General features: G+C 47.4%; 1 protein-coding gene across 1 annotated transcript in view; it reads left to right on the top strand.

The window, feature by feature from the left end:
• The window catches only part of col5a1 (procollagen, type V, alpha 1), a gene marked incomplete at its 5' end in the record, with an annotated part of 67311 nt that overhangs the window by 3624 nt on the left and 39545 nt on the right, over window positions 1–24142 (top strand). Inside the window, 3 exons of the mRNA XM_079235249.1 lie at window positions 9652–9819; window positions 17712–17925; window positions 18090–18252. Coding sequence (XP_079091375.1) covers window positions 9652–9819; window positions 17712–17925; window positions 18090–18252 — 545 coding nt within the window. The remainder of the gene's footprint in view (window positions 1–9651; window positions 9820–17711; window positions 17926–18089; window positions 18253–24142) is intronic.

Below are 24142 nucleotides of genomic sequence, written 5' to 3'. Positions count from 1 at the left end.
AACTCCTAATGGAATAGGGCCCAACATCTGCAGCCATATAGGTGTGTTTGTAAAGGTTTTGCACATCCAAGGTCATTAAAAGGTTCTTTTTGTTTAAGCCAGCCAACTTCATGACAGGGTTAAAGGTTGAATGCAGCTGGCCTGCAGCTGTTTTTCATTAGTCTTTATATCTGGGCATCTCTTCTTCTAAAGGAATTTTGATGGATAAGTAAATTATGCTTCTTTGTCACTGTGTGTACAGTAATTCATGAGGCCTTAAAAGGTGATTGAATCAATGCAACAGTGAAGAAACTGTATCTTCTGCTGTGCTTTATTTGTAAATATTACACGAGGCTAAAGAAGATACAGTTGCACGCTTATTTTTAATTTGTTTGGCTGTTTTTTGTTGTCAAAATCAAACCTAAAGATGGGATGCGGAAACAGATGTGCCTCTGAGTCATCACCTGTAGCGTCATGGCGGCCATCAGGCCCCGCCCCCATCACTAATCATGCAACTCAGCATGTCGTTGATTACTCACCTTAAAGTGGCAATCCCGAGGTCGCGTCTCACTCAATCAGATAAGTGCCGGGGGGAAAAGGGGCTTCTTGTGTGTGCCTATTAGCATGGCGCTGAGGAAGGAATCCGAGTGAGCTGGACTGTGGAGGAAAGCAGTGACCCAGCAACTTGCATGTGCAACTTCAGCCTGTAAATGCAGGCTTTGTGGAAAGGACTGTGTAAATCAGCTCTAATGCCCGATAACAACATGGGAGATAAAACAAAGTATGCAGGGTGAGGTTTTGACCCTGTGTCTGAGTTAAGGAGATCCTTTGTGCAACACAAATAGTGCATTATTTGCCATATCCTGGACAGTATTTCATCTGTGCCTTTTCCAGACTAATTAAGGGTCAAATAATTGTTGCTCAATGGTCCTCTGTACTCACGGCACAGCGTGCTGGACTTGCAGCCAGACACAGATGGTTTTCCCTTTAGGTGTTGCTTGCCCAGAGCTTAGAAACGGCTAAGAAACCCAAGAAAAAGATGGATCGTTTGTTCCCTGACAGAGAAAAAAGGGGGAACAAAATGGAGACGGCTGTGTTTGAAAAGTCAACACGGAGCACATCAGTGCAGAAGTTGGACGTGCTTCATCATGATGCAACTCCCACTCCTGCATTTGATTTGCGGCCGTCTGCTTTGTTGCAGAGCGAGAGGCTCACAGGCCGAGTGTTCGCTTCAGCTGGGAAACAGTGCTTTTCTCTGTAATGGGGTATTATAATCATTGAGCATGGAAAGCAATGTGTGACTCATCCTTTCCAACCCCGTTCCCCCCTTCCTCGGCCCGAGCTTAGCCACAGCCTGCAGTGGGAATACTGAGCGTAAGCATTTCTTTCCTGCTTTGGGGAAACACAATGGCTTCATGGTCACCCCAGAAACTTTACAGTCGTCAGATGTGTTCTATTTTTACTTTACTAGGTGATGAAATAAACACGGAGCCGTTAAATAGTCACTAACTCAAGCCTGCGAGATTTTGATTAGTCGGCAATAATTTGTAATTACTTGGTTTTGTTGCAAGCAGAAGGAAACGTGTGAGACAAATGCAACAGTGTTGCCGAGAAATGACACTTACTCATTGCTCATTTGCAACAGTGAATTAGTTTAATCAGAAAAGTGATGCTCTCTGCATTAAGTTTATGAATGCGTCTCAAAATGACTGTAAACATATCAGTAAAATATGTTTTTGTTCACAATAACTGCTCATAGCAATCAAAGCAGGATAAAACAGGAAGGTCTCATATTGTAGAACGTGATATTTCCATGTCTTCCGTAAATACCGTGAACGTCTCAAAAGCCTCTTATCCACGAACAAATACACATAACTTGTATTTATTTTTAAACCGTGCCTTTTGAAAGGAGCCGTCAGGACTTACATAAGGTTGTGATGTCACAACTATTCGGTCACCGGGAGAAGAGCTGTGTAGTTAACACACTGAACACAGACAGGGAGACAGGAAGTGCTGACCCATTAAGAGCAGAGTGGACTTAAAGGAGAGGTTCTTAAAGAGACAGGCACCAAAACACAGCATTTACTACAGGTATGTTCAGGCAGACAGTATGACAACAATGTGGTTATTTTTTTGTTCTAGTAGAAACCCAAATATTAGCTTCAATAGCTTAACTTAGGCACTCACAGCACGTTGTGAAGGTTTATGTCTTGTTTGTGAATTGGAAATGTCAAAAATTGACTTTAACAAATAACTGAAACCACCATCTTTCCCCTGAACTTAGCCAACATGCTTTTGTTGCGCAACTCTAACTCAAGATGTGTCAAAGTCCTGCAAAAAAAGCGTTAAAGCGTCACTGGGAGACGGATCGACACTGCAGGACATGGCAAGCAATGGCATGCAATACACTCTGTTATTATTATTATTATCATTGTTATCAGTGGGTGTTAGTATCACTTTCACAAGCAGAACAGTGATTGATAACCTATAAATGTTCTCTTTATTTTTCCATGTTCATGTTGTCACTCTTTCCACACCTCACACCTATATATCCAGTTGTATTCTGCTAACCGTTGCCCATCCCTTCCCTCCAGACGTTGCTCACACGATTGCTCGTGCATCTGGAAATGCATTGCCTTCTTTTGTTTCCTCTTTGTCTGACGCTGACAGCGTTCAGCAACCTCTATTCTAATGAACCACTATGACTCAAGAGGCATTACGACATTTTATTTGGGAGTTTGATTGTTTTAGTTGCTGGAAAAAAAGCCCCCTTGTAAATCATTCTAGTGTTGTGTTGTCATCTACTGTTGCTGCTGTGTGTTGCCCATCTGGATTATGTTGAGTGGGTAAAACATTTCACTAATGATGATGGAAATGTTCCTTTGTGAGAGTTGGATTGATTCCCATCACTTGAAGTGTGCCACTGAGGGGTTTGACAGGCCTAACTTACTTAGGATAAAAATGAAAAAAGCTTCATTATTGTGCAGAATTTAATATTCTATTTGATTCCGTTTCACTGTTTTGTGTCGGGTGGTGGGATGATGGTGATCTCTGAGGCTGGCTGAGAGGAAATGGTTCTCTAAAGTCAGGTCTGCAGGGACTATTTTATCACACATCAAAACCACTTCTGCAGTCGGAGGGACAGAATGAGGAGAAGGTAAAACAGGAATAAAGCGATGAAGAGCCGTCACACGTTGCCCCTCAAATAAAGCATTTCTGTGGAATGAGCATTCGGAGGTGCACACTGGAATCTTGACTCATTTTTTCCATCTTAGTCTGCGGCGGTGATTTATCCTCACGGCTGAGAGCTGCGGCTCGGAGACAGTGAAGTAAACCATCTGGTATTCCTCCTGTTAAAGCAATACGAGAGCTCAAGAGACGGTCAACAAAAAAAACCTCTCTGTTCCCTGCATCATCTGCCAGGCCTGTGTGTGTGTGTGTGTGTGTGTGTGTGTGTGTTGGACTAGAAGTGCACAACTATGTGCAGAGTCTGGGTGGATTTCTCTGCATGCCTTTCGGTCCGGCTGCTTATCATTTCTTGTGTTTCTAAATCTTGATATCGGCGCTTCCTGTAATTTAGCAATCAGCTAAATGCTGGGTTTACTTTGACTGTCTCAGTATGAATGAGTCGGAGCGGGTTGAGCTCGACCGGGCGAGCGAGGGCATCATCATCACCTCATCATCTTCTTCTTCTTTGCCTCTTCCTCCCTGGTCAGCGTCCTGAAAAGTCTGCATTAAAGCTGTGCGATGAAATGAAACGTACACTGAGGTCACTCCGCCTTCGCTCGCTCGTTGTAAACACCGTGCCCTCGGTTGCCTTTTCCTCCGGCTGGCAACCATTTTGCTGAGCAACGGGCAGTGAGAAAGCAAAAGTAGACATTACACTTTCATTCTTAAAGAGGAGGAATGTGGTCATTCTTCTTGTCCGGTTTGCTGCACGTGTCGGTGCAAGAGCTGCGGTGGTTAATCAAGCCGAGGTGCAGAGGTGTGTGTGATTCTGACTGAAACCCCCCTTCAGTTCATGTGTTGCATGTCGGCATTGCAGTTGTGTGTGCGTGTGTGTGTGTGTGTGTGTGTGTTCTCTCACCGGATGTCCATGCGGTGCATGTAATGCGTTCAACCTAGCATGCGTAATGCCTGCAGTGTGGTTTCCAGGTTCTGGTCACATGACACCCAGAAGCAACACGTTGAGGTCAATGCCGATGGTTCTGCGTCTGATGTGTCGAGGAGGAACACGATAATAATGCACCTTTATGAGAATAAACATGAACTCTTTGGGGAAAAAAGAACCAGAGCCACTATTTCACTATTTGGTTATGCAAAAGACCAAACAAGGCGTTGAACACCCTTTGATTGTGTTAAATTGAGCCAGAGCCTTTTGTATTATGAATCTTAATGTGTGAGAAGATGAATGTCTTACTTCTTTTAGTGACAGCATATTGCTTTAAGTAATTAGCAATTAGCCGGGGCCTTAATTGCCACCGGCTGCATTCACAGTGAGGCTCCAGCTTCAAAACAGTTAAAGTTTTATAACAGAATCAGGTGAAAATGTCTCACCCCCTCCCTGTCTGTGATGCGCTCTAGGAGGGGGAAGTCTCTTATTGGACATTCTTGTTTTGGGCTGTGCCGGTATCCAAGAGAGGCAGGGTCCTCTTTATGGCTGCTAATTACCCCGTGTCCTCAGCGCCAGGTCAAGCATGTGCCTGGAGAGTCAGGCCTCACTTCAGGAAGGGCTGCAGGAGGATGGAGGGGGGGGGGAACAGAAGAATGTTAATCTCCACCCCCCCCATGAAAAAGTCCTAATTCACCGGTCCGGCACCCCTCCTCCTGTCAGATGAAATGGTGCCGTCTGGAGTCGCACAAGTGTTGTTGCAGAGTGTGTGTATGTGTGTGTGCATTTGTGGTCAAACCGAGGGTAGATGGATAGGTGAGGGGAACGGGATCCACCTCGGCTTCTGGCACCGGGCCGAGAGCCGGATTATGAACCCGGCACTCGAGCTACTGTTCAGAGCAGGAGAGGGAGAAAAGGTGGAAAGAAAAAGCAAAGTGAGGCAGGGAGGAGACCACCACCATGCCCACAGGTTTCACCGCGCATTTTGGAATAATTCACACATAAACTACTCGTACCCGTACTCCCATAAAAGGTCGAAGCCGACCGCTCCTCTTCCATCACATCACATCCCAGATACGGCACTTTGCTCACTCATTCCTCCCCGTTCCCTCTGTGCACACGGCCTGAGAAGACCTACCTGTGGGAATAGAAGTAGACGCTGTACACCTCAAGAGCGAAGAGTTTATCTTCCAGAAAAAAAGAGCTTTGAAGCATTTAAGATGAGGGTTTCACAGCAATGCACACGGTTGAGTATTTTCAATCCTCCCAGTCTTGTAATGCTGTTGTAAATGCATTCACCGGCGACAGCAGAGCCCCTGTGGCCGAGCGGAGCATTGCAGGCCATCGTAATGCATGGATAAAACCCTTCAAAGGATGCATTGTATCGGCAGTATTACTTCTTCTTCTTTGCTTTGCTTTTCTCCGTCGCGTGAAATGAGTAAACGCTCCAGAAGGGTGACGGCGGACCGGCAGAGAGCAAATGTCCACACGGCCGTGTCACATAAACAGTTTCTGTGTAACCGGCCTCTTGGATGTGAGGAGCTGTGGTCACATGGTTTGAGGTGTTGGTCTCCCAAGGGACCCGCCTGCTAAGTGGGTAAACATCTCAGCCTAACACGGCGGGACTGAGACCGGGAGGATGTGGTCGGGGAGGCTTCCGCTGGAAGGTCGACTGCCGGTGGCAGAGCTCCATGAATGAAGGTGTGTGAGGACGTGGGAATCGAGCCCATGATGTTTGCGCCTGTCTCTTTGCATTAGGCGAGTCACGGGGTTTATTGGAAAGGAGCTTCGCTGCTTCTCAGATGGGTATTATTTTTGACCGAGATATATTACTCTATCCTTTCACCTTCCTCCTCTCTTTTCCTTTTTTCTTCCTGTGAGCTGCTAATTGGCCGTCTCCACCTGGCTCACCTCCAGATGACCCAGAGGAGGCCGCTTTTAGATCAAATCACGGGATCTGAAAAACTCGGAAGGCGGAAGAAAAATGAACGCAACAGATTTCTTTCATATGAGGAAAAAAAAAAGAACGTTTGGGGGAAATGGAAAAGGAGAAAGTGGAACGGTTTGATGACATGATGGCTGAGTGATGGGAGGGGGAAGGGGAGGGGCTGACAGGTACGGGACAAGCGGCTGATCTTCATGGGATTAGCTTGTGTCAGTGTGGATTAGCAAAAGCAACACTCCTCCGCGGGGGTCGTGACACCGTTAGCGTCGACTGGATGCTCCTTACAGACACACCCCTTTTTCCCTCTTCCTCTTTGGCTGTGACGTTATTATTGTTATTATGACAGCCATATTGTTATGATATTCTGCAAATTATTGCCCAAAGGAACTCAATTTGAATAATTTATCTGCAAAGTAACACAATGGCGGAGCATCTAATCCCTGCACTGCTGTTCAGACACTAATAGAGACGCACTATGAGCACCTTTTCCTCTCAAAGTGACACTGGAACGACAGCTGATGTGCTTCCATGTTGAAGTACTCTCACATCTGTTTGCATATTACCATAATACAGTATGAGGTACGATATGAAGTGCCTCCGGCAGCAGAGCCGATGGAAGGTCGCGTCCATATAAGGAAACGAAGATGAGGTTGAACATGGAGGCTTGGTCTCAGAATCCCAGACCGACGCCGCACGCCTGTGATCAGCCGTTGGCAGATCCTTGATACCGTGAATTGGGTTCAGTGTGACACACAAGCTCAATTACTTCTTCGACAATTAAGCCGCTTCCATGCCTTGTACGGGCTCCTTCTGCGCGACCGCCCGGTGATCGATTGCTTTATTTCCCAAGGGAATAAAGTGCTGCTGCATGCCGGTACGCTCAGGGGGAGTTGCTGTCGTGGCAAAGCCGACTCTCGAGGCTTCAACACAACAACTGTGAGCTTTGCTTTTGGTCAACCAGAGTCCTCGTTAAACACGTATTCAATAAAAAATGGCTTTAAGTGCCAGTTTATGTGTCGCTAACGTGTCTCGTGGCAACCTCACTGACACCAGTTTTAAATATGAGGTTTTTGGATTGTTAATATCCGGCATGATGTTTGTCCAACAGCTGCTAAATATATTCAAGTTTAAGAGTCTGGTCAACAAGAGATTTAGCAGGGTTTGTTTTTATGAACAAGAACTGGATTGACGACGCATTCAAGGACTACGCTATTCTAAAACATGTTATTGTGTTTTAATAATTGTTTTTCTCTTCAAGCATCCAAATGATTGCCTCATTTATTTAGGCAGTTGTCTACAAAAGTCAAAGTTAAATATGCTGGCCATGAATGCAATACAACGGCACTGCTTTTGAAGGCGATTTGCGTATGCGCGCGCACGCTTCCGCAGCCTCAGCGACCAGACTGAAGTTAAAGTTATAGTCTACAATGTAGGTGTTGGAATTAAGCAGATGTAGACTTTCCTAGGTCCTTAAGTCCTTTGCTTTAAATCTCCTGACAGCTTTACTCGACTTTTCAGAAGTTTATTGTCGGCATTCAGGTCCCTGAATGCCTCACTCTGATCACAGTCTCCCACTTATAGACAAATAATCGATAACGACGTCGAAGGCATTTTCCATTCATCGTAACAGAACTACATTTCGTTCCCGTACATGATCACCCTGTTGCAGAGGGGAGCTCATTAAATGAGCCTCCTTCATCGCCTCGTGGTGAGTGATGGGACATTTTTTTCAGTGAGGGGGGAGTTTCTGTCCGTCTTCATTACGAGCCGACGACAGACGGAGCTGAAGGCCCGTCCTCTATATGCGCCTCTATATGAGGAAAGTGGTCTGCACACGAAAGAATATGACCAATGGTTACTCAAAAGAATTATGGCAACAAAGGGACAAGTAATATAAGTGAGTAAAAAGTATTGCATACATTAATTACATATACAAAGTGGAAGTTGACCTCCAAATGAGTCAAATTCAGTGATTTTATTCAAACTAAATTATGTAAAATGTCCTAATAAATACAAATTCTTGGATTCAGCTCAATGTAATTCCAAACTATACATCATCTTTTTTATTATGCAAAGGTTTCTATTATTTATTGAGAAGATATTACTTTACAGAGTGGACTCGGTTGGTTTTGGTGCTCAGATTAATACGTTTTTCTCTCAGATACTTTGATCAGCGTACAGAATAAAACTATTCCAGCGTCTGGGACGGTGTAATAGACTTCCTCCTCCTCGACAGGAAGAGGGAGACCAGATGAGAACCTCCTGATTGGGGAAACCACCACACACCCAAAATCCATCTGAATCAAATCCCCACGTTTTCAGACTTGCTCCAGACGGTTCATATTTGTGTGCATAAACTGTGATAAAGTGTGTTTATGTCTGATTTCACTTGTTGCGTAATCAAAACAAGTGGGGCAAACTGAAGATTTTTTTTAGGATTGTGCTTCATAAGTTTGACTCTTTGTCTTGTGGATGATGAGGTAATGTAGGCAGGGAGAAATGACGGACACGAGCAGCCAGAGCGTTCTGAAATGGAGAAATGTCAACTCCTCCCCCTTTTGGGGTTTTAATTGATCTCCGCTGAACGCGAGCCATGTGTAATGACATCCAGCTGCAGGTTGTTGCAGAGTGACGCAGACGCGCTAACACTCTCTGCCCCTTTCGCCTTTCCACCTTTCCCAGCATCCCTTTCACTCTCAGATGGATGGAGAGGGGAATGGGGGAGGGCGATTGAAGTTTTCCTCTGAACAGTGTGTGTGGTCTTTGCAGCCTGACACTGGGACTTCTGTACCTGCATGAGTGTGTGTGTGTGTGTGTGTATGTGTGTGTGTAATGTGGATGCTTTTCAACTTCACATGCCGACACAAAAATGCATCCAGCAGAATTCCACAGCGCGCTTATCTCTTTTGTTTTATTTCTTAAACTCCTGTGCCGTAAAATCCTTCTCTGTTTAGTTTCCCCCTCACTTTAGTGTTTGCCCTCCTCTAAAACACCCTGACAGCCCCATTCCTCACGTGACTGTCCCTATAGACATGGCCCATTGTCCCCCCTGTCTTTTTTTTACCCAGCCCAGGCTGGATGCTAATGGCGTCCATGGTGCAGCTCGCTGTGTGTGTGTGTGTGTGTGTGTGTGTGTGTGTGTGCATCTGGCTGCAGGAACAGCTGTGTGTCCCGGGTGTTTGTTTTTTTTGGCGTGTGAGGGTGCGGTCCAGGGGTCAAACCCCAAGTCACATGGTTCTGACCCGGCGGCCCGGTTACTAGCGGCCTGCTAGTGTGCTAATTGCACGGTTGTGGCCAAAGAGGAGGCGCTGGTAGCTTTAGCGGCGCGGGGGAGCGGATGGATGGAGGACTGGTTTCATGCTGCAGCTGCAGCCTAACCTGTGATCATGTGATCTATAACGGGCTCGTCTCTGTTTCCCACCACAGCGGGCTCTCCTGCTGAGTAACGACAGCTGCTGAGTCAGCAAAAGACAGAAAATAGACGCATTTGATGGACAGAAATCATGGGTTTTCAGATATTACGCAATGTATAAAGAGTATGATATTTATGCTGTACGTTTTGACACAAGTGCTATTCTAACCATTTTCTCTTGGTGTCTCTTTCTTCTCCCCGCAGTGGAACCAGCAGACCTCTTGAAGGTTTTAGATTTTCCCAGTTTACCCGAGGGCGTTAGAAAATCAACGGGTTTCTGCTCACATCGGAGGTCAACACAAGGACCCGATGTGGCCTACAGAGTATCCAAAGACGCCCAGCTGAGCGCCCCCACCAGCCAGCTGTATCCAGGTGAGCATCTTTCTACCTCTTCTCTCCAGACCCGCTTCATTGTTTCCACACTAACTACCCCAGCTTAACCCTCACAGATGTGTTTTTTCCCCCACTTATCTCACACGTTGCCTTGCCACCTGGTTCTCTTTATGACCTTTTACCCCACATCACAGTGAACTGGGATTACAACATTTAACCGTGGGTGGAAAGCAATGTATTCCTGCTCCCACCTAGCCTCAAGGCAGCAGTTTTATTGGCTCCTGTAACTTGATTATTTATGTCAACTCTATCTTTGCTTTACGGCATCTTAAGCCAGGTATGCCTGCTGCTTCACACTTCACTCCCCTTCTTCTAAAACACGCTCCATGTCTACAGCCTCTCGCTCATGTTAAGAAATGAGATCACATCTGGACAACTCCGGTAAGCGAGTTAGTCCCGCTGCTTAGTCACGCACACATTCGACTATTGAAGATAATTTAGGGATAGAAGAAAAGATAATGCACGCTAAGCCCCTCCCAGATGCATGAGAAATGTAATAATTGATGCTGCAGGAGGAGTCTGAGGACAGAAAAGCAGTGAACAGAAGGGAGGAAGAGAGGAGGAAGAGGGGAGGAAGAGGGGAGGGAGTCTGGGGTTCCACTTCTGCCTGCTGCTATTGTGCTGACGTGGCTTTGGGTTACTGCTTTCCTCTCTCTCCTCCCTCTCTCTCCCTGCTTCTCTCCCTCCCTCCTTATTTTTTCTTCTTCCATTTTCCCCTCAACAGCCTGAGTATTTTCCCCTCTATCATTTCTCAGAGACCACTGCCTTTTGTGTTTAATCTAAACTTCGTCTGGCGAGGCGTGCTCGGCTCCCTTTCTCTTTTATTTTAGAGATTTTTCAAAACCATAAGTCCTGAACCGAGACAACCGACTTCTGCAAATTATTGTGATTGGATTTCCAAAAAAAGCAGAAAAGCAACAGCAAAAAAGCCCCTTTCCTGTGAGCTAATCTTCCAGGAAGCCGGGGTTGGACGGCGGCCCGGCTCACGGTCTCTGTTGGCGCTGCTGCGTTGGCCTCAGCGGACCTTTTGATCCGCGTCGTGGCTCTTCTTCTGGGCTTAGCCGCGGAGCCGCGGAGCTTTATATGTGGCCTGCGTGCCGTATCGTGCTCTCCAATCAAACAAATACTGCCCACTTTGAAGCCCATATGAGTTTCTGTTTAGATACGCAGGCTGTAATTACACATGCTGCTCCGGATCATCCCAAATAACAGTCCACATGAAAGCAAGCGACAGGAGGAGTTCACAACGGGCACCACGTCGTCTGAAGGTGCAGACAGAGGAACTCGCCGTCTGTGACGTGTCCCTGACTTAAGAGCTCATTTAGCAATCAATTAGCTCTTTTTTAAACTTAGTTTTCTCCTTTTAAAGCAAGTTTTTGCCTTTGGCTTGAAGCCCGGAGGTGCAATTTTCCTAAATTGTCATCGCAGCAATCATGCCTCAAAAGGTTAGAAAACAAAAAAAGCCACACATAGCAAACAAAAGGCTTGCTTGGTTCTAATGGCGGTCATAAAAACCAGCGGCTCTGTCACAGACCGTGAACCCGTCGCCACAGACGGTCTGTGATGATGTGTTGGAAAGAAAAGAGCAAGTGCAGACATGCAATCATTAGGCAAACATGCGGAGGGGATGATTCATGTGAACGCTCTGGAAACAGAGGAGCCCTTTCTTACCTTTACGGTGTGACTGAGAAGTGAGGAGAGCGGGCAGTGAAGCCGGCGGCTCGCTTTCACTTCCTCCTCACGTCTCGATCTATAACTGAGAAATGCATGCACGAGCTTAAATATTGTAGTTTTATGTGTTATTTATCACAAACAGCAAGGGGGGAGTGATGCAGTGGCTCTGATTGGTTAACCGTCACTTAGCACTCAAGCTTGTGGTCTGGAACATTCAGATGGCTAAGCTAAGCTAAGCTAACGGCGCTCATTTGATTGTATAGATGCACAAAAATGAAGTGATTACAAACATGATCTTCTGCATGGAGGATGCACGATTCTTGCCAAAAATCCTGATATTCCTTAATCCTCATTACATCCGATGCAGACACTAATCCAGGCAGTTTTACTGTGGATGTCTCTGATATCTCACTAGATCAGAGACATAGTCACTCATGGTTCATTATGCTATCGGCCTCATTGCCAGACGCAGAACTACGCTTTAGTCGCATGATGTAATTCGGGCCTTGAACTCGACCCGAGTCCTTTCCCCCTTCAGAGCGCCGTCACACATGAAAGACGCACACATCCATCTTCCTCTCTTTCACTCTCTTTGTCTCTCTTTCCCTGCACACCAACACACTTGTTGTCTCTGCATCCCACTGGAATGCTGCTGCAGGGATTTGGACCCAGCGATGACTGAATGACCAATTACAGGACACAAGGCTTTCTCCGCCATTTACCTGCTATTGTACGGGCGCTGACAGACGCTGGCTCGGCTCCGCCCCCCTCCCTCACTTGGCTCGGCTCCGCCCCCCTCCCTCACTTGGCCCGGCTCCGCCCCCCTCCCTCACTTGGCCCGGCTCCGCCCCCCTCCCTCACTTGGCCCGGCTCCGCCCCCCTCCCTCACTTGGCTCGGCTCCGCCCCCCTCCCTCACTTGGCTCGGCTCCGCCCCCCTCCCTCACTTGGCCCGGCTCCGCCCCCCTCCCTCACTTGGCTCGGCTCCGCCCCCCTCCCTCACTTGGGTGGCGTTCTCAGAGAAGTTTGAATTTAGGTTTAGAAGCCAAATGCCTCCACTGTAACGTTGGAGCCGGGGTGGAAAACCACTCTCTCCTTCGGCCCGCAGGCCAAGGTAAATACAAAGCTATTTTATCAAAATAAAAAAGCGACTTTAATTGGTTATTTAATCTGGAGGAAATTGGCGGGTCGTGCCTGGTTGGCTGAGGGACGTCTCTGCGTCTCGGTCTCTCCCGAAAAACCTTTTGAGTCTTCGTCTCGTCTCTTCCTCGTCTCCTCGTCTCCTCGTCTCTTCGTCTCCTCGTCTCTTCGTCTCCTCGTCTCCTCGTCTCCTCGTCTCTTCGTCTCCTCGTCTCCTCGTCTCTTCGTCTCCTCGTCTCCTCGTCTCTTCGTCTCCTCGTCTCTTCGCCTTCTCGTCTCCTCGTCTCTTCGTCTTCTCGTCTCCTCGTCTCTTCGTCTTCTCGTCTCCTCGTCTCTTCGTCTCCTCGTCTCTTCGTCTCCTCGTCTCCTCGTCTCCTCGTCTCTTCGTCTCCTCGTCTCCTCGTCTCTTCGTCTCCTCGTCTCCTCGTCTCTTCGTCTCCTCGTCTCTTCGTCTTCTCGTCTCCTCGTCTCTTCGTCTCCTCGTCTCTTCGTCTTCTCGTCTCCTCGTCTCTTCGTCTTCTCGTCTCCTCGTCTCTTCGTCTTCTCGTCTCCTCGTCTCTTCGTCTCCTCGTCTCTTCGTCTCCTTGTCTCTTCGTCTCATCGTCTCTTTGCCTCTTTGTCTTTTCGTCTCTTTGTCTCTTTGTCTCCTCGTCTCTTCGTATCCTCGTCTCTTTGTCTCTTTATCTCCTCGTCTCTTCGTCTCTTTGTCTCTTTGTCTCTTTGTCTCCTCGTCTCTTTGTCTCCTCGTCTCCTCGTCTCTTTGTCTCTTTATCTCCTCGTCTCTTTGTCTCCTCGTCTCTTTGTCTCCTCGTCTCCTCGTCTCTTTGTCTCTTTATCTCCTCGTCTCTTCGTCTCTTCGTCTCTTTGTCTCTTTGTCTCTTTGTCTCCTCGTCTCTTCGTCTCTTCGTCTCTTCGTCTCTTTGTCTCTTTGTCTCTTTGTCTCTTCGGCCCTTCATCTCTTCCTCTCTTCCTCTCTTCCTCTCTTCGTGATGTTGCGGACTCCTACACACACACGCACACACACACACACACACACACACACACACACACACACACACACACACACACACACACGGAATGAGGAAGGAGGTATCTCTCATCTGGTGGACCCAAAGCAGCGGCTTGAGAGACGCATTCCAGAGAAACCTGAGCTTCTCTGGAACCCCCCAACACACACACACACACACACACACACACACACACACACACACACACACACACACACGCTAAGAGGTCCTGAGGAGAGAGTAAGCAGGAGGAAGGGTCACAGACAGAAGAGGTTTTGAGAACCCTTGGCGTGTGAATGCTGCTTCAGGTGCATTGAGAGGCCGAGTCCTCATGCGTTCCTCCTCTCCGGTGCCACGTTCCCTTTCAACCCCCAGCCGACCCCCGGAGCTCCTGACGATCAGACCCAGCGCTGAGTCACGGGCTCACGCAGCCACGTTCTCTTAACGTTCTCAACCATCCAAATCCATCCACGTCATGCTCCATCATCGATCATGATGGGTGATTGTTTATCCCTAACACTAAATATGAAAAGAGCAGGTGTGTTGTCCCCTGTGCAAATACTCTACACCCATTCAAATGAAAGCCTTGAGGTTCTGTTAGATCAACTTAAACAAAAGTAAAGGTGTTTCTCCAGAGCGCAGTACTGGCTGAATTGAATCAGTGCAATTACTATAAAATATATATACATGTATATATATATATATATACATGTATATATATATATATATACATGTATATACATATATATATATACATGTATATATATAATACAAATTGTCTCTTCCTCTCCTCGTCTCTTCCTCTCTTCCTCTCCTCGTCTCCTCGTCTCTTCCTCTCTTCCTCTCCTCCTCTCCTCTCCTCCTCGTCTCTTCCTCTCTTCCTCTCCTCGTCTATTCGTCTCTTCGTCTCCTCGTCTCTTCCTCTCTTCCTCTCCTCCTCTCTTCCTCTCCTCCTCTCTTCCTCTCCTCGTCTATTCATCTCTTCGTCTCCTCGTCTCTTCCTCTCTTCCTCTCCTCCTCTCTTTGTCTCCTCGTCTCTTCCTCTCTTCCTCTCCTCCTCTCCTCCTCTCCTCGTCTCTTCCTCTCTTCCTCTCCTCGTCTCCTCGTCTCTTCCTCTCTTCCTCTCCTCGTCTCCTCGTCTCTTCCTCTCCTCCTCTCTTCCTCTCCTCGTCTATTCGTCTCTTCGTCTCCTTGTCTCTTCCTCTCTTCCTCTCCTCCTCTCCTCGTCTCCTCCTCTCTTCCTCTCTCCCTCTCTTCCTCTCTTCGTCTCCTCCTCTCTTCCTCTCCTCGTCTCTTCGTCTCTTCGTCTCCTCGTCTCTTCCTCACTTCCTCTCCTCGTCTCTTTGTCTCTTTCTCTCTTCCTCTCCTTGTCTCTTCCTCTCCTCGTCTCCTTGTATCTTCCTCTCTTTCTCTCTTCGTCTCCTCGTCTCTTCCTCTCCTCCTCTCTTCCTCTCCTCGTCTCTTCGTCTCTTCGTCTCCTCGTCTTTTCCTCACTTCCTCTCCTCGTCTCTTTGTCTCTTTCTCTCTTCCTCTCCTTGTCTCTTCCTCTCTTCGTCTCCTTGTCTCTTCCTTTCCTCATCTCCTCGTCTCCTCGTCTCCTTGTATGTTCCTCTCTTCGTCTCTTCGTCTCCTCGTCTCTCCGCCTCTTCCTCTCTTCCTCTCCTTGTCTCTCCCTCTCTTCGTCTCTTCCTCTCTTTGTCTCTTCCTCTCTTTGTCTCTTCCTTTCTTCGTCTCTTCCTCTCTTCGTCTCTTCCTCTCTTTGTCTCTTTGTCTCCTCGTCTCTTCCTCTCTTTGTCTCTTCCTCTCCTCGTCTCTTCCTCTCTTCGTCTCTTCCTCTCCTCGTCTCTTCCTCTCTTTCTCTCTTCGTCTCCTCGTCTCTTCCTCTCTTTGTCTCTTCCTCTCTTCGTCACTCCGTCTCTCCCTCTCTCCCTCTCTTCCTCTCTTCGTCTCTTCCTCTCTTCGTCTCTTCCTCTCTTTGTCTCTTCGTCTCCTCGTCTCTCCCTCTCCTCGTCTCTTCCTCTCCTCATCTCTTCCTTTCTTCGTCTCTTCCTCTCCTCGTCTCTCCCTCTCTTTGTCTCTTTGTCTCTTCCTCTCCCTGTCTCTTCGTCTCCTCGTCTCTTCATCTCTTCCTCACTTCCTCGGCTCCTCCTCTCCTCCTCTCCTCCTCTCCTCGTCTCCTCGTCTCCTCGGCCTCGCACCGTCCCGTCTCCTCGTCTGTCCATTAAAGCAATCTTTCTCATATGATGCCAAGCCAAATTCCTGAGGGAGCGCCCTGCCAAGGCATGCTCTCTCTCTCTCTCTCTCTCTCTCTCTCCGCTCGATGCGATTTGATGCCTGCCATTAATGAAAGAAGGAATCATAGAGAAGGGGGAGGACGGCAAACAGAGACCCAGATGTTGACTGCATGAAAGACGACGAGTAGAGAGAGCGGTGCTTCTAGTTCATGACTTATAGGTTCACTTTGGAGACGTCTTTTTCCCCCACAGTCACTCCGATTTCACATTTTCCAGCCCGGCTCCTGTGATTCTGAGAAAATGGTGGCAGAGAACGGGGGTTTGATGGCTGCACAAGGTGCTACCAAAACCACCGCCCGTCTGGAAGTCTCCACACACACACACACACACACACACACACACACCGCAAGGATCTGCTCCTGGAATCCGAGTGGTTTCTTTACGCCAATGCAATCCAGAAAGCTGGTTTTTCTCTGAACAATAGCGGTCAGATTGCCTCTTTTTCCCCCTCCTTCAAACTAAAAGACCCAAAAGCCTCTGGACGTTAGCGAGCGGCCGTCTCCCCGGGTGGCTGCAGAGGCCGCCCTCTTCCTGGGGTCCTGAGAACACCCCGGTGAGGGAATCTGTCTGGCAGATGTTTCCCCACACTTCAGCAAAATGGAGGAAATAGTTGAGGCTGCACAGCGGAACAGATGGAAGCAAACACGTCTTTTATGTGTGTTTCTTGCACTCTTTACGCGTTTGAATACCAAAGAATCATTGGTATTTCCATGCCTACGTGTCTTTTAACTCTGTCTCCTGTTCCCTCGCCTCCAACCCTTATTTGGAGCCTTTTTCAGCGTCTGTTGGAGCGATCATGAGGAGAGAGAGAGGAGCGGAACAGGAGGGGTTTGAAGGATAGTCTCCCAGGATCACATGCTTTTGTCATTATGCTTCTCATCCTGCGCTGGAAACGCTCCACTTTGCACTTCTAACTTTCCCCTTCTTCCCTCCTCTCGTCTGCCAGCCGTCCCGTTCAGATGAATCCCACCCCGTTACATTTTTGGGGACTCTGGCGCTTCCTTTTCACCGCTCAAAGCCCATCTTCACAATTCTTCTGTCTGTGTAACATTTCTTTACATTTGAAGTAAAAAAAAGATAATTAAAATATTCCCTCATCACCCTTTAACCCCTAACCCTATTTATTGTTTGAGTTGTGTTTCATGACTGAATGAATATATACTTTATTAATCCCTAAGGGGAACTTTGGTGTCGAGTAGCAGCCATTTACAGACAAAAAAATAAGATATAAAAACAGCAGGGATGAAAGATATATACAATAACAATACTAATAAAAATAAAATAAAATAGCTGGGATGAAAGAAAAAAAAACAGAGTATTAATTTAGGAATTAAATTAAACTAAACTTAAACAGTATTTGTGTATATTAAGTGTGTGAGGTGTAAATAAACAAACAATAACAAAGTGTGAAGTGTAGATAAACATAAACATGTACAGTGATTAATCAGAGGTTGTATATGGGGATTATATATTATTGTAAGATAATTAAAATATTCCCTCGTAAGCCCTTTTTTATTGTAGCCCTGATTTTTATGTTTAATTTGATACCTAACATGTTTTTTTTAGTTTTGGAGATTTCTACCATGTTTTTTCTTGATTTCTCCCTCATGACCTGATATAAAAGGGTCCCCATGTATTATTTACGCCCCAAAGAGCACAGCCTGTCTCCCTAAATGAACAATCGGGTGACAACACCCTGAACACGGACGTATATTTCCTGACGAGTGCTTCACACCGCGTCTCTTCCCGTCTTCCCAGGCGACGTGTTCCCGGAGGACTTCTCCATCTTGGCCACGGTGAAGCCGAAGAAGGGCAGCCAGTCCTTCCTGCTGTCCGTGTACAACGAGCAGGGCATCCAGCAGCTCGGCCTGGAGGTGGGCCGCTCGCCGGTGTTCCTGTACGAGGACCACACGGGCAAACCCAGCCCCGAGGACTACCCCCTCTTCAGAGGAGTCAACCTGGCGGACGGAAAGTAGGTGCACCTGCGTCCTCCCCTCTAATCAAGAGTCCAGGTGTGAGGCTTTGATGCCGGTTTAGTTTGAGAAGCAGTGCACCAGGTGTTGCGGTGTCCGCACGGTAAATGTGGATCTTCTGCATGCAAAGAGAGTAAAATGAACTTCCCCTCCCCCCCTCCAGGTGGCACCGAGTGGCCATCAGCGTGCACAAGCAGACCATCACCCTCATTCTGGACTGTAAAAAGAAGGCCACCCAGAAGCTGCTCCGAAGCGCTCACCCCATCATCGACACCAGGGGCATCGTCGTGTTTGGAACCAGAATACTTGACGAAGAAGTCTTCGAGGTAAGCGTTGCACTGTTTTTGACGCCAGTATTCTGTGACTGCGCCACTCAGGATGTCGTTTTGTGGATCAAACTTGGATTTTAAATCCTCTTAAGCGACGATACTCTCCATCCTGACTCCGGTGCAGACACATGTGGCTGTGGTGTAAAGGATGACAGGATGGGCGTCCACACCCTCTATAGACGGGTGGCTTTAGCTCGTGGCACCCCGACATCGCAAATCAAGTTTAATTTAAAGGTGCCACATCTTCCACACACAAAAAGTCCCTCAAGTCTGCCCTGACCGCATTTTTATTTCTGTGGTGGCAGGTTTTCATTGTCAGAACCGGGGCTTCACTTCTTCACTTCTTTTCCTCTTTTCATGTGTGCAAACGCTGCAGATGAAAGATGAATGTTTAATCTGACGAGTGACAGGAAGCCTGTCGGGGTTTCTGACACCTGCAGCTTGATGTGAAGCACCGAGGGTGAACAATCGGAAGGTAGCTCTTCATATAGCGCCTTAAACAAGCTTTTGTGTGGATGTTTGTGGCTCTTACATGACCACACACACACACACACACACACACACACACACACACACACACACACACACACACACACACACACACACACAGAATAGTGTTGTCTTTGTCCCGTCAGAGTTGTGCTTGTTTAAAGGAGGATTAGTCGGTGACGCTGAGACCCTCAATAATAATTAGTAACAGAGGCTGACTGATGTGACTGATGCTGAGCCAGCTGACCTTTGACCTTTACTGCTGCTCAGCGAGGGAGCAGACAAGAAGAATGAACTATGACATCACTCAAACCCCCAAAACCCGAAGGTCGGCCTGCCAAGCCGGACGGGAGATGGATATACAGTATTTATATTTATATATATGATGGGGTATGAAAAACATTAATCCGCAGCCTTTGGACCAAAGCCAGATTTAAAGTACGTATAATACTGTGTATGTATGTATTTATACACACAACAGGGTTCCATGTGGTGTAATGAGGGAAGTACAACTGTCTTATGTTGCACGGATTGTGTTCACATTCTAGGGAAATTACTCCAACTATTTAATGAGGCATGAATACAGACGTGTGTGTGTGTGTGTGTGTGTGTGTGTGTGTGTGTGTGTTATAGCCTAGCCTGAGCCTAATGGCCACCATTACATTCCTCCAGTTGCCAACAGCAGTAATTTCATTATCGCCCCGTTAGAGAAACACTCGTCACCAGATCCCAGTGATACGGGAACACTTTTCTCAAAAATCTCACCCGATCTAGCGGCGGGAACAGCCCACCGGTTACCGTGGGAACAGGCAGATATTTAGCCGCGAGGCGTTCAAAGCCCTCCCGCTGTGCGTGTGCGTCGGCCCGCTCCGCAGACAGGACAGGCTGCAGTGCGTGAGCAAAATGGAAAATATGCCACATAGTTTCCAAATTACGCTCCGGCTGCGCTCCTCTCCTCCTCTCACTCCCTTCACCCCCGCTGGGGTTCAGTGTTGACTTTTCAGTCCGGTACCACCAAGAGCGGGAAGGGTGAGCGGGAAAACACCCGCAAAACACACAGGGGGAGATTTATGACGGATTATTCCCAATATATGTCCATGCATCCTCAGGATTAGTGCCAAGAAAGACTTTCCCTTGAAAAAGAAATGGAGAATCTACGTTTCTTTTTCATTAAATTGATTAAGAATCATAAAATCAAAACATGTTTACATAAAGAGACTTACATAACTTAGTAGTCATGCATACGGTAAGTTGTACTTCCTGTATGCAGAGGTGGTTTGTGGGTTTTGGTTATTGTGGTCACAGAGAAAGCATCGACCTCTATATAAGTATATAAGCATGTTATTTTCTTTGTAGCGTGTATGAAAGGTACTGCAGCGTGTGCCAGTAACCGATATGTAAGACGGGTATTTTACTTGGTAATCAATGCTCATCTGGGGCGAATGAAACAGTAATTACACATGAAAATGTGTCACTCAGAACCCGTGTATTTAAAGTAAGTCAGTTTAACCTCAGTTGTTCAGACTGTAGAGCCTGCAGGACATCGCCTGTCTGTTGTTTCCCTGCCGGTGTGCCAAGAGCAACCAGAGATAATTTAACGCCCGTCCCTCGGTCCTAAGTGAGCTTGGCCCCACTGGGAGCGGATCCAAGTGGCCGAGGTGGAGCCTCCGGGTACGATCGTGTAGACTAGAGACGTGGACTCGGAGCGGAGTAGCCGAGATCAGAAGAACAAGATGTTCAGGATGGAGCGGAGCGGTGGGATCGGGGGCGGAGCCAGAAACCTTTGGGTCGTACTCTGGAAAGAATGAGGAGCTCTCTTCTCGCTGATGTCAGTCTTGGAACAGCAAGCACACCACATGACATCATCCAGAGGTTTCCTTGGTATCCGCTGATAGGCCGTCCCAGACTGACGGTCTGGACGGGGGTCGCATGTGGTGATAAGTTGGGGAGGAAAGCGTGATGTGCTTCAGAAGAGGAGGATTCATATAATGAAATAAAGGATCAGAGATGGAATGAGTGGGGAGATAAAGGCAACATGATAAGAGGGGGAGGCCTTTGATGGGATGAAGCCAGTGGAGTGGCTCACGTGGTGCAACCCAGAGCCAGGAGAAAGTAGTAAAAACATGCAATGTTAAGAGCTTTAATATCGTGATGGTTCACTTCCTGTTTCCTCATCTGAACCCAGAGACTTCTCTTCAGTTTTCAGCGCCTCTTAAGTACAGTTCCACATGTTTTCTTAATCTGAGGCATAGATGTGTTTAAGTGTTGAGGCTCTGCTGATTTACATCCTGACTTTTAACAGATTTTAGCAAATTTATAATCCTATTTAAGCCCCTCTTGGCCCGTTCCATTGATTGGACTGATGAGCTACACTCAGGAGCTCGAGGAAAGCTTTTGAATTTAGATTTTTTTTGGGTCATAAAAATAGTTCTACCTTGGATGGTTATTAGATGGATAATGGCTTCTCTTCTATGGCCCCATTAGAGGAGACCTGGACATTCGATGACCTACTTTAGGTCTTCATCACTCGTTTGGTGTCATACATATAGGGGGCATTCAAAGGTGGTCTTCTAAATGAATTTGTAAATGCATGGATGCATGGAGATTATATTCATATATCCCAAAATCAGAGGTGGGGCCACACATTAGTTCTTGGCGTTAGTGGACCCTGGCCTACATTAGCCCCTTTTCACACATAACTGCTAACCCATGGTTGAGCTAAGCCCAGGACTTTGTGTTAGCTTTAGCTAGGCGTGCCTAATAAACTGGTCACTGAGTGTATTTTTCTTCAGTGTCGAGTGCAAATGTGTACGTGGAGAAGCTGGGAACTACAATCTGTCCTCGCTGGATTTAGACATGCACTACTCCAGATGCTATTATCCAGATAGTGATGGATTACTACAGATTCAAGTGGAGAATTTACCACGTATTTCCCTTTGTAATAATGTAGTCATGATGCCACTGCTGCTGCATCGCTGGACCCACCTCCGTGTGCATTATCTCTATGTATAAGTCATGCTTCGCCGTCAGAGCACACTGCCTCCATACATCTCAGTCCCGGGGAAGATGGAGTTTCCACCATGATAATTAAGAGAATTTCCCTAACTCATGTCAGATGTTTGTCTTTCGCCCCTTTCTTCCCTCTGTTATTCCTCCACTGTGTCAGCAAGCCCTGAAGTGTTGCCCTCAGCACTTTTTCGGCAAACCGAGCCAAGCGCTCAGATCCTTACGTCCGTTAGACGCTCCGGTTTCCAGCAACCCCCGAGCGAACAGGAAATGTGAATATGGCCGCCCGTAGTCCTCGAGAGACGTGGAATTAAAATCGTATACAGAAGGGAGCTGGATGGAGGCGAGGGATTGGTTAAGGTGCTGTGCGGCGGATCAGTGGGGTGGCAGACGGGCCTGTTGCTCTTGGCAGCCGCTCTGACTGTTGGGCTGGAGGGTGAAGGCGTAGACCTCACGTCTGGGAAAGCTTTACTTCTGTAAATGTGTCAGAGTGAAAGTTCTCTGCAGGCCTCGGCGTGTACGGTCTGCATGCATGCACTTAAAAGCATCGTGCATGGAGTTTGTTTATGTGTGTGTGTGTGTGTCCAATCCGTGCTGATTTATAGCCTCTGTGCGGCGGGCTGACCTCTGCCGTGTCGTGTTTGGTTTTCGTGGTCAGGTTGGAGTTTGCCCAGGCGCTGGCAGAAGGGACCGAGGCCTGGCTCAGAGCTCAGGGGTGACTGTGTAAATATGTTGTGAGAGAGTAGCTCGCCTTTAAAAACGCCGCCGCCAGGGCCCCGGACCTCCCAGAGTCTTGTCCCGCTCTGGGAGGGGCCCCTCCTGCCCATTCTGCTGCTTTGCTGACATGTAATCCAGATAAAAAATGACAAAAAACGAACTAGACACTGACAGGTGTCCCCGAGGATGTGAAGGCATGACATCCCTTTACTCTCATGCTCATGCTTAAAGTATGTATGTTCATAAGAAAGAGTGGAAGAGAGCTCATACGCAATACTTTCCCCGCTTATGAGCCGTCCAACATGATCCTGATGTTTTGGAAAACCGCAGCAGATATTGCTTTCCCTTCCATGCATCAGATATCGTTTAATTACTTAGAGGGATCACAATGCACTCGGCATGACTGTGGGTCGGGTTCAGATGGAAACTAAAGTCTGGTTTAAGGCTCACTAGAGCTCTCTCCTGCCCCCACCTGGACACAGGCAGAACATCCGGGACGGACTCGTGTGCGGGAACGAAAGCCCCAAAAAGGTTCATGTGACATTTGAGTAAATAAAATGACAGAAAGAAGAATAAATTGACGCTTTTAAGTTTTCCGCCTCTGTGATCTTGGAAAGTGCAGATCACGCGTGTGCATGTTTGGTGTGGGCACGCCTTCAGACAGCTTCTTCAGGACGAAGTCAGCGCAGTGAGACGGACTGTTGCTCACAGCCACAGGCGACGGCTTCCCCACCAGAGGAGAGTCATATTTCAGCCGAGTCCAGGGAGACGCTGACAGCAGCGGCCCTGTTGTTGTCTGAGATCTCTGCCTGCAGCAGCGCAGGATGCTCAGAGTGAAACACGTGGCGGTCCCCTCTCAGATATGAACGCTGATTGCATGTTTTTTATGGTTCCCCCAGGTTTGGGTGTGATTGTATACTTTTTTTCTCCCCTCTTTCGGTGTGCTCTGTTTTGAGGTGTGGGATCGGCGGTCCTTGTGTGCCGTACATTAATGATGTCACAGGTTTTGAAGTTCAGAACCAGCGCCTCTGCACGCGGAGGTGTTGCAGTGCGGTTTCCTGTATTGATGCAATAATGAAGTACATATCTCTTAAACCATTCAGTTGCAGAATACTAAATGATGAACTGGCAGTCCGAGTCCAGACGCTGACAAGAGTTTGACTGTGAAAGCGTGCGAGTTCATGCACAACCTGCACGTCTTTTTATATCAACGCGGCAGAAATCATTTCTGTTATGAGCCAGAGGATGAAAATAAGAAAGCAGTAACTTTTGTGTGTGAAAACAGGCCTGGTATAGTTGCAGTTTAGTTTCCCATCATTGTTTATATCTGATCCAAATCATAAAAAAGTGTGCTCTTCCTTTAATGATATATGATTAATACAAATCTGTATGAGTGGCTAAAATATGTGTATTACGTTTTCTTTAGCATATCTGTCTTTGCTGATGATGTCATTGTGATGTCATCCAGGTTGATAATAGAAAGTCTGCGTCATAAACGGGCCGATACGCGTCTGCATTTGCAAGGCGGGGGACGGGACGCCGTGCAGCTGCATTGTGGGAAATGTAGGACACTAACAACTATCTCTGAGTCGGCCGCGTTCTCCAGACTTGAAAGTGAAAGATGTTGTTTTCTGATGTTCCTCTTCCCGTCCATCTGCATTTGGTTTGCAGCGGC

The sequence above is a fragment of the Taurulus bubalis genome (genome assembly GCF_910589615.1).
Source record: "Taurulus bubalis genome assembly, chromosome: 19".
Lineage (NCBI taxonomy): Eukaryota > Metazoa > Chordata > Actinopteri > Perciformes > Cottidae > Taurulus > Taurulus bubalis.
The sequence above is the reverse complement of the archived record's forward strand: the minus strand, read 5'-3'. Positions and strand labels throughout refer to the sequence as shown.